Consider the following 10,727-nt stretch of genomic DNA (forward strand, 5'->3'; position numbering starts at 1 on the left):
GCTCGGTGGGGAGGTGATGGGCTCCAGCGTGGGTGCCAGTGGCGTGGGTGCCAGCCCCGCGGCAGCCCCTCCCCTGCGCGGCGGCGGGGAGAGCAGGGCCCGGGCGAGGAGGGGCGAGAGAGGGGGAGGGAGGCGGGTACGTGCTCCTGGGCCCGGCGCGAATGTCCCCAACAGCTCTGAGTTCTCCGCCGCTACCGCCTCCCCTAACTTGTCCCGCCCCGCCCCGCCCCGCCCCGCCCCGCCCGCCCCGCCCCGCCCCGCCTGGGCCAAAGCCCACCGGGCGCCGCCACTTGGCTGGTGGGGTCGGTTGCTCCGCGCGCCGGGTTTTAAAAGCCACCGAGAGCTGAGCGTGCGGGGCCGAATCGGGTTTCCAGGTAGGATAGGACCCCGGTGGCACCCTGAAGTTTGGAGAAGGCAGGAAGTTCCAAGTTTTCGGTCTGCGAGGGCCGGGCCGCCTAGAGGCGAGTTGGCCGTCGGCCTCCATTGCGCCCTTGCCGAGGGGACAGTGAAGGAGACCGTCCTGCGACCTTCCGGAGGACAGACCCGACAGGACCCCTGGGACCAACTTCATCGGCAGGAGGAAGCCGAAGCGAAGATCTCTAGGGGTGTTCTATTCGCGCTGGTGTCTCCGAAAGCCTCTTGTTCTCCGCGAGGCGCCTGGTAGGGTGGGCATAAGACCTGCTGGTGAGTGGGGTCAAAGGGGAGCCCCGACCTCCAGGGGGCGGCTTCCAGGTCCCGCGCCGGGCGCACAGCCAGGCACACCTGTGGGGAACGGAGCGCCGCCTGCATACCCAGTCCGGCCCCTCCGCGGTCGCTGCACATTCAATCCCGAGGCGGCCTCGTCCCGAAGCCGGCTCTGGACCCCGCATCCTCCTCCCACTCCGCCCGAAACAGCAGCAGCTAAAACCCGGAGTCTGCCAAGTGGACCTTCACTATCCTCTCCAGCCTGCCCGGGGCGGACTCGGGGCGCAAGGCCAAGCGAGCCCCGCGCTCCTTCCGGCAGCACGATGCGCTGAATCTACAGGATAGTCCTGAGCCGGGGAACGCGACTTGGACAAGTCCCCAGGCGCGACGGCGTCATGGAGGCCTCAGGGGCGCAGCTCCTAAGTTTGGAGGCGCCGGGCCCCGCGCCCTTCGGAGAGCCCCCGCCGGCTGAGGAGCTGCCCGCCCTGGAGGGCCTCTGCCTGAGGAGTGGCGATGACAGCAAAAGCCTCTCTGAGGCCCTGGGCCCCGACGCTCAGCCTGGAGCCAGCACCCTGACCCCGGAGGAAGAGGCCGCCCTCCGGGAGCAGGAGGAGCTGCTGGAATGCCGCCGCCGCAGCCGCGCGCGCTCCTTCTCGCTGCCCGCCCACCCCATCTTGCAGGCGGCCAAGTTATTGCAGCCGCTGCCTCAGGCCGAGGGGTTGGGCACGGAGGGCGGCGAGTGTGCGGGGGCCAGGGCCGAGCCGCCCAGCCCTGGCGGCTGCTGCACCAAGTGCAAGAAGCGGGTGCAGTTCGCAGACGCGCTGGGGCTGAGCCTGGCCAGCGTGAAGCACTTCAGTGAGGCTGAGGAGCCGCAGGTGCCTCCCGCCGCGCTCGCCCGCCTCCGGAGCTTCCCCATGTGCGCAGAGGACCTGCAGCAGCTCGAGGACCTGCTGGCCGCCGCGGCGGCGGCGGCGGCGGTGAAGGTGGCCGCGCCCCCGTCAGCGCCCGCCCCGCCCCGGCTCCAGCCGCTTTTTCAGCTCCCGGAGCCTCGAGCCGCAGTCGAACGCCTGCGGCAGCAGCGCGTATGCCTGGAGCGTGTGGACTGCTCGGCGCCCTGGGGTGCGGAGGTGACAGGCTCAGGCCGGGTGCTCGGCGGTCCCGGGCCGAAGGCCGTGACTGTGCGATACACTTTCACCGAGTGGCGTTCCTTCCTGGACGTGCCTGCCGAACTGCAGCCCAAGCCGGAGGAGCCTCAGCTGCCAGAGGCGTCGTCGGGGGTCGCCAGGCCGGAACCCGGGCCCGGGGATGGCGAGGAGGAGCCGGGCGCCCAGCGCTTCCATTTCTCTCTATGCCTGCCGCCGGGTCTTCTGTCTGAGGACCGGGGGGACGCGGACGCGTCGGCATCGGCTGTCCACTTCGCAGTGCGCTACCGCTGCGCGCAGGGCGAATACTGGGACAACAACTCCGGCATCAACTACACACTACGCTTCGCGCGCCCGACAGACGCGCTCTAAGCACAGAGGCCCACACATGGGCCCCGCGCCAGCCCCAGGGGCGCTCGGGGGACGGTGGGAAGTGGCTGGCCAGCGTCCGGTGGCGCCTGTCACCCGGGTGACTAGATGGCGATGCTCTGGTGCGTCCCCAACCCCTGGCGGACCTGGCCGTGGGCCTGGCGTCAGGGGAGCGTGGCAGGGAAGAGAGGAAGCCGCTGAGCCGTGAACTCACCCCAGACGGATCCTGAGAGCGAGAAGAGCTCCATCCTGCCTCAGCTTGCTGCTCGGTGGGAACTTAGTAGGTGGGGGTCTCCAGAGTTCCTGCCCCGCGTCAAAATGGGAAGAAACTCCTAAGGCCTCAGCAGTAGTTTTCTCCAAGTAAATGGCTCCTGACTCCGATCGCGGCTCCACGGGCCTTGGGACTTGTTCTCACCCGGAGCCCTCGTGCTTTAGCCCTCGCAGCTTTCTGGAGACCCACAGGAGACGACGAAGCCCCCACCACAGCGCGCAGAGCAATGCTCCGGGCTGCGGGCGGAGGCGACTGGCCTATGCACTGAGCCCTACCTCTCAGAGAAAACCCCGGGCAGTGCAGGGTGGAGAACCAGCGTCCTTTTCTCAGCTGTGATCTGGGAATTGTTTGCCCAAGCGTGACGTTATTTACAACTTGTATGTTTGTGTACGAATGTCCTTTAAAAAACTAAAGGCCACTTGCACACTCTTCAACTGCACTTTATATTTTAGCCCCCGTGCACTTGGGAGAGGGAGCGCTGTTGTCGCAATGGGCTGCCGACCTGAAGGTCGGCATTTCCAACCCACCATCCGCTCTGCCGGAGAAAGATGTGGCAGTCTGATTGCTAACAATGACAGCCTTGGAAACCCTTTGGGGCAGTTCTACTCTGTCCCACAAGGTCGCTAGGACTCTGAATCGACTCAAGGGCAACAGGTTTGGTTTGGGCTTGGCACTTGAGAGGCTTGACATATGATCTTGTCAGCTGATGAGCGAGATAGCACTTTAATAATAGACAGTATTTCCAAATTTCCCTTCTATTCCACCTCTGTGGGGTGGAAGGGCTCAGATTTCCCATGCTGGGCAAAAAAAAAAAAAAAAAAAGAGCTTTGTAGAAGGAGCCCCACCCTTAAAAGAAAATGCCAGGGTAATTTGGTAGAACTTGGGTGTATACAGTAAGGGTGGTTTCTGGTGTAGACCAGCACACAAGAGCTGCTGGACTGCTGCTTGTTCAGAGAAACTGGACTCCCAGGTGGCTCTCTGTCCCTCTCAGTGCCCAGCTGGTAAATGCTGCTCAATACCAGGTGTGTGTGTTAGGACTGCTGGGCACAGATGCTGGTGGCTGTGGAAGCCAGGATGATATGGCCATGGGTAGCCACAGAGTCCCGGTGGGGCCTGATACAGAGCAGAGTGGTCTGGGTGTGAGGACTTAATTCCTTCACACTTTGGTCAACCTTTGGTAATTTATCTTTTTATTTTTTTCAATTTGCATATTTCCAGCCCATGGCTAGTGCAATCATTTAGTTTTGGAATGGTAGTCTTTAAAGAGGGCAGCTTCACTCTTGCTTTTTAGAACAGGGGTTTGCAAACTACAGCTCACGGGCCACATTCAACCTGCAGCCTGTTTTTGTATGGCTTGTGAGATAAGAATGGTTTTTGCATTTTTAAATGGTTGGAAAAAAAAAATCAAAAGAAGAATGCTACTTTGTGACACATGACAATTATATAAAATTAAAATTTCAGTGTCCATAAATAAAGTTTTATTCAGACACAGCCATGGTTATTTGTTTCTGTACTGTGTAAAGCTGCTTTAGCACCACAAGGCAGAGTTGAATAGGTGCAAGAGGCCATACAGGCCCTGAAGCCTGAACTACTTACTGTCTGTTTACAGAAAGTTTGCCAACCCCTGTTCTAGAGAAGCCCTGAGAGTTATACTTCATAAAGCAGTGACTACCAAGACAAGTTAGATTTTGGTGGATTTTGCCACTTGAAATAAACCTCCTTTGGGTCATACTTTACAAGTGTTTGCATTACTCTCAGTAATCTCTTTAGAAGAAATACTAAGACACCAAATGTGCAGTTGTAACTATATTGGGGAGGGGAATCTACCTGTTGCCTGATTTCATGTAAGAAGTATTAACAAATTGGTAAAACTGAAATACAGCACACATCTGCTGTAACAGAAAGACCACAAGTGGGTGGCTTTAACAAACATAAATTTATTTTCTCAGTTTAGGAGGCTTGAAGCCCAAATTGAGAGCGCTGGCACTAGGGAAAAGCTTTCTACCTCTTGGCTCTGGAGGAAGGTCCTTGTCTCTTCAGCTTCTGCTTCCTGGTTCCTTGGAGTCTTGGCATCTGTTTTACCCCATCTCTGCTCTGCTTGCTTGTTTCATCTCCTTTATATCTCAAAGAGATTGACTCAAGATATACCCTGCACAAATCCTGCCTTGTTAACATAATAAAGACAACCCATTCCCAAGTGGGATTATAACCACAGACATAGAGGTTAGGATTTGCAACACATATTTTTTGAGGGCGTAATTCAGTCTATAACATCTGCATTTCTGGTTAAGTACAAAAAGTGTCAGATATTTCAGTGCCTCAAGATGTGCTATCTTAAGCTATAAAAATATTAAGTTTGAAGTTTGGTTTGGGGATGTCCCTTCTGACTAGGACAGTGCTTCCCAAAGTGAATTGGGCATGGAAAATTTTCAAAATGATAGTTTATTGATGGAAAAACACCAGGAGTTAATGAGTTACAATTTACACTTGGAGTGAAGCAGACTTAAAAAATGCTCACCTTGATGAAATGATGAATGTTTCATTCACATATGCTTATAAAAACTTAATAAGAATAACCAATTATTAGACCTAAATAATGTTTCTGTCATTAAATGCAAAAGAATCAAGCATTTTTGTGAAACTTCCAGGTATTCCTGAGTCTGGTATACCATTTCTTTCTTAAAAGTGCATTATTGTCTAATAACACCTAGATAAATACACTTCATATTTTTCTTAAGCATTTATAAGTACATTGTAGTTTAAAAATGCCCATATTGTATATAGCCTATAACACAGTTGGGAAATGCTGGTTTATAGGGTAATAATGTGATTATTTTGGATTATTTAAGATTAGGATGAAATTAGAAGCCCAACGTAACGATTAAAATAGAGATCCCCCCCCCCTTTTTTTTTCTGTCTAGTATCCTTTAAAATGGTTAACTCATCATACCTGGAATAACAGATGATAAGAAAGGCATTTTTAAGAGGTGCGTACAGCAGATTTTCTATTCTTATAAAACTATTATTGAGTTTTAAAAATATATTTTGGAATTCAAACAATTTTAAAAGTACTTATACTGAACATTGAATAAGGCGATTAGGAAGGGAAACCTAGCCTTATTCTCCCCCATAATCTTGCAGAATTTCTTTTCAAAAGTTCAGAATTTTGTAAACTATTTTGAATATCCCAGTCTTTCTGCAAATGGCTACAGCCTTTCAAAGTACTAGAAATGATCATCTTTTAAATGTCAATTTAGCTTTACAAATTGACAATTTCTCATTGTAGATTAATAGCAAACATTTTGTAATGAAACGTGTAAGGACGATAAAATAGGTTCTATTTGCTTTTGAAAAGTTCGTTTCAAAGGAAGGGGCAATGCTGACTGGAGTGAGGAAGTATTTAAGAATGTATTTCCTGAAAAGAATTAAAACACACACATATACCCAGACCAAAAGCAAAATTCCAACAACATAGCTGTTGCTTTTTTGCAAGAGTACTTAGCTGAACTTGAGCAAGTGAGGGCCATTCTGCTTGAAGATGTAATAACTTAAAGGTCTTTCTCTAGCGATTGAAAACGAAGTTTTGCTCGGCTCACTTCCTGACCCTGACCTCCACCAGACAGGGAGTCTAGTTTTCTTCTTTATGGGCAGGCGGAGCACCTGGGTCGGGCAGTGTTGAACGAAATGTGTGTCACTAAGGAGTTTCAGAAGCAGTGGATAGAAATGGAGCGAATGTTTGAATGGAATGAAATTTCCCTTCATGAATCTCAGGTTTATGGAGCAAGGTGGTCAGCTGGTTCCAAGTTCTAACTAGAGAGGCCAAGACCATGCTCCCAGAGTGGGTGCCAGACTCTAGGCATCCTCTGAGCCCTTGGGGACACTGCAGAGTCTGTCCACAGGCATCAAGGGTCACAGCTAAGGCAGCAGTCCAGTATGGCCTGGGGATGGGGCAGCTGTTATTGTCAACAAACCTTGATGGCAGCCTCAGGGGGGAATGTGCCCTGTCAGGTGGGCGGGCGCTCCAAGTGCTTTCCATTCTGACCACACCCTCACCTCCTGTGACCTCCCTTCTGCCCTGGCCCAGGCTGAGAGGCTTCCTTGGGATAGCTGTGATTCTTGAGACTGTCCCCCACATCATGTCAGACGCCACTGAAGCAGAGCCTTTTTGCTCATTTCACTTGTGAACCTTTGGTGTTAGATTCTTAATGCATCACTTCACAAATTTTCCATGTTTCTGCTTTCTCGCACAGTTTTCGCTTGTTTTAGTTTGCTCGACTCGACGGATAAGTCGTTTTTGTTCCCTGACTCAGTTGCTTGTTTCTTTTCCTAAGGGCTTCAGGGTGGAGCCACTTGGGGCATTGTGATCCGTGCCATGTAGTCTTTGTCAGGAGTGCAAGTGACAGACGTAGGGAGGAACTTTGCTGTTTTCCTTTTCTGTGGAGTCCTGGACTGAAGCAGATGTGCATTTTTGGTTGTGGGCACAGGGACATGGCTTTGTAGGTTAAAAGAGCAGCACTATGGTATGTGGTAACTTAACAAGCAACACTGATAAACTGAGCTGTTTGCAGCCCAACTCTGCCCAGCCATTTCCTATGATGCCAGAGCCTGGATGGTCTTCCAGGGATGGGGAATGTGCTATTTGTAGTCACTAGGGCAAGGGCTGGCAGCAAGGTAGAACCTGACAGCCCTGGCTCATCCTAGTGACCCCTCCTTCCCTCCTACAGAGTGGCCATGGCTACCTTGCAGATGAGTGGGCAGGTGCTGAGGAGTCTCTGTGAGAGGCTGACCCCGGTTCCTTGTCCAGAAGATGTGGTAGACACATCTCACTGGCTTTGTCTTCTCGTTACTCTGGACTCACTTTAGCTGGTCGGGGGGAGACTGTGATCCTTTAATCCTCTAAGGGCTGGTTAATAGCGTGCTGTCCTTTGGGTAAACATGATAACCTTAGGCCATTAGAATTTAAATACCTTTGAATATTTTCAGTAGACTATATTTGCATTGTATGTGTTTAGTGTCTTGACCTTGCTAGTCTGTGACCAGGCAAATTTCGGCAAGGAAAAAACAGCCACATTTCAGCTGAATGTAGATTTTTTGAGATGGCAAAGATCAAGAGCTTACTTTTAAGATGTGGTAGTGAGATTTGCCTAGGGAATCTAATGGAATAGTAAAAGTCTATTTAAATAATGCTTTCAGAGCCAGTTCAACCGGGAAATCCACATATATACAAACATTTCTGGTTAAACAAAGGTATTTTAGAGTAACTTACGCACATGTAAGGAAATTGGACCAGTATAATTTCTTCCTGATTGTATTTAGTAATTCTCGTTTGTATTGTTGGCATTGCTCAGTTCTGTCCTTTGAGACTTGTTACCTGAAGTCATTTCCCAAGGAGAGTAAACAGCATCCTAATGTATCCTGAAATGGGAAATTTGTTCTGAAAATGTGAATTGGATAAAGTGTGAAGGCAGGAAGATTTTGTGAACTAGGCTTGAAACATTTAATCTCCAAGCTGAAAAATTCATGAGCACATCCTGCAGATGGCTTTTCTACAAATAGCTACATGCCTGTTATGTGGAGGAAGCATCCACTAAAGCAGATGAGGATTTTATGTTTCATGAGAAACTGCCTTTAAGAGGGGCCACCTTCAGTGTTCTGTAGAGAGTCTGTGGTTTCACCTCCTCCCTTGATATCTTTGGGGAAAGGACTCTTGCTATCAGGAGAATGTTCTGTTGCAGTTGAAGCAGCATCTTTTTATACCCTAAGTAGGTGAAAGAGGTCACTCTACTCCAAAAAGAGTTAGGTTGTTTAAAATTTTTACATTATTTAAAAAGATACGTGGTAAATTTATATTCCTAACCACTTTAAATAACACCAATCCATTGGTGTTACTTCCAGACTGGTTAAAGAGTAGCTGTATTTTCATGTATAGGCTTTAGGCATCTTGTTTTTGCTATTACACTTTTCAGCCAGAAGACACGAGTCTGTGTGTCACCCATGTCAAGATTTATGTACACAGTTTTAATGAGGCTCTGTTTGCTGTATTAAGATTTTAAAATTACAAATGCAATTGAGTTTGAAGGTTCCAGGATATCAATAGATACAAATATACTTGGATATTAAACTTCAGACAAATACGCAATATGTTCTTTTGGAAAAAAATAACTTAGTGCACGTTTAGAAAGGTTTGTGAGACCCTCTTCCCACAAAATCCAAACTAGATATTGCTTCTGTTACAAGCATCTTGAATTATTTTGGACTAAAAATGAACTGGTGCAACATGTCCCTGAAGACTGGATTTTGGCAGCAGGAGATAGCACCTTCAAAATGGATCGTAGAGATGCAGACTGTCTGAGGCCACTACCTGCCCCTCCTGAGCACCAATTGAAAGCCCTGCTGTGAGAAGGCGGAGGGCGTACCTGAGGGCCTGCCTGCTGGCCTGCAGATGGTTTGTCCTCCCCCATCACTGCAAACCTGGCCTGGCTGAAGTGCAGCGGGTGGCAGGTGTGAGAATTGAGGGCAGTAGCTTTTGTGCACACACTTTTGCCTCTGCCACATCCCATTGGTTTAGACTCAGGAAAAATCTCTCTTACAGAGTCAGCCCTGTTTGGATAAATATGGTAGAGCCCAGGGATTCTGTAATGATTCAGCAACGTTTTCTGTAGGCACATGCCTAAGAGGTGATGGTGGACACCTGCACTGAATTCTTCATTATGTGAAAGCTGAGGTTGGGATTATAGGGCAGGAGACCCAATTTCATGTGTAATGGCTCCCTCTGTGAGTAACAAATCCAAGTGTGACCTCGTGTTACCCCAGAACCCTCCATTACTAAGGTCTGTTGCCATGCCAAGTCATTTCTTCATGTCCAAGTCATTTCTTCAGGGTCTGAAAATGCAGTTTAGCTTAACTAGGTGTGTGTCTGCAAGTCCAAAGGTTCCCTAGGCTCTCTAGGGGTGTTGCCTGTGCAAGGCTCTGACTTGCCAATGGGAGCTAATGAGGTTCCCAGCCACATCTGGGAGTGGGGTGAGGGTGGGCGCCCAGCGGCCTTCCACTCTTGCTGGCGGTGTCTGCCTCCTAAGCACCCCGAATAGGCCAGACACCTCTTTATCATCTGTGCAGCAGCGGCAAGGGTGGGACACCATTTTCTACAGTATGCCTTTATGTGACTACATGGAATTCTTCACAGTTCCTTCTAATAATGTGAGAGAAGATAACCTCGTTGACCTCAGTTTTAAGAGTTGCTTGAGAAATGTGCTCCATGGAATGTTGCGGACAAGTAACAGATGTCTGCGAATGTGGTTTTTTACAGTATTTACTTAAACTGAGAACTACTGTACCCAAACCAGCCCTAGCGTGTCTCCTTGATTTTTTAAAAAGTTAGTGACAGCTTTGAGGTTTGAAAATGTCTTCAGCTTTGAGGACTGCTTTTTGCTTGTTGTTGTTGTGTTTTTTTTGCACTTTCTGTTTGCCTTTCTGCTGTATGGTTATTTTTCTGTACGTGTTTAACCTAAAAATGGCTGAACCCAAAGTCTTGATTTGAATAAAGAATTTAAAGCAAGTGTCTGGCTTATTTTGCACTTTAAAACCTAACATTGAGTCTGGAGACATTTTTGGTTGTCACAGCTGGGAGATACTACTGATATCTAGTGGGTAGGGGTTAGGGATACTGCTGAATATCAGCAGTACTCAGGACAGCCCACAAAACAAAGAATTATAGAGCCCAAAATGTCGGTAGTGCTGAGGCTGAGAATCCCTGAGTTAATAGTCCAGTACCAATGTTAGTTTCCTGGCTTTGACAGTGCACTATGGTTAGGTAATATATTGTCATTGGGGGAAACTCAATGAAGGGCTTGTGGGAAGTCTCTGTACTGTTTTTGCAACTTATGAGCCTTAAACGATTTCAAAATAAAAAGTCATAACAATAAAAGATTAGATTTTAAAAATCCTATCACTGGTAAGTATATAAAAGCTTGTCAGCCACAACGTTGGTAAAGAAGGATTCTTAGCTGCCAGGGGGTGGTGGTCTGGCATGTGGAGGACATACAGGCGCCAGGTCTGCCTGACCCAGAATTGACACCAGCTTGGCCCGCCTTGAGCCGTGTGTTGTCAAGTGTAGTGAGCATGAGTTTCCACACTTGCAAAAGGGGCAGTAATTCTTCCATACCCAGATTGTGAGCAAAGAGAGAAATGATCTGTGAAGTGACAAGCAACATCTTTCTCTTCTCCCTCTGGCTTCTGCCATTGGTTTTTAATGATTTCATTCT

General features: G+C 49.2%; 1 protein-coding gene across 1 annotated transcript; it reads left to right on the top strand.

Annotated features, from left to right (window-relative positions):
• The first annotated feature begins 277 nt into the window (after positions 1-277).
• PPP1R3G (protein phosphatase 1 regulatory subunit 3G) lies at positions 278-9,981 on the top strand. The gene has a single exon (XM_049882792.1). The coding sequence runs from the start codon at positions 1,080-1,082 to the stop codon at positions 2,196-2,198; it is 1,119 nt and encodes a 372-aa protein (XP_049738749.1). The 5' UTR covers positions 278-1,079; the 3' UTR covers positions 2,199-9,981.
• Positions 9,982-10,727: the final 746 nt, after the last annotated feature.

This window comes from Elephas maximus, chromosome 1 (assembly GCF_024166365.1).
Source record: "Elephas maximus indicus isolate mEleMax1 chromosome 1, mEleMax1 primary haplotype, whole genome shotgun sequence".
Lineage (NCBI taxonomy): Eukaryota > Metazoa > Chordata > Mammalia > Proboscidea > Elephantidae > Elephas > Elephas maximus.

Excerpts from the sequence above, each read along its gene's own strand:
- PPP1R3G (XM_049882792.1), top strand. The coding sequence starts at position 1,080 with ATGGAGGCCTCAGGGGCGCAGCTCCTAAGTTTGGAGGCGCCGGGCCCC.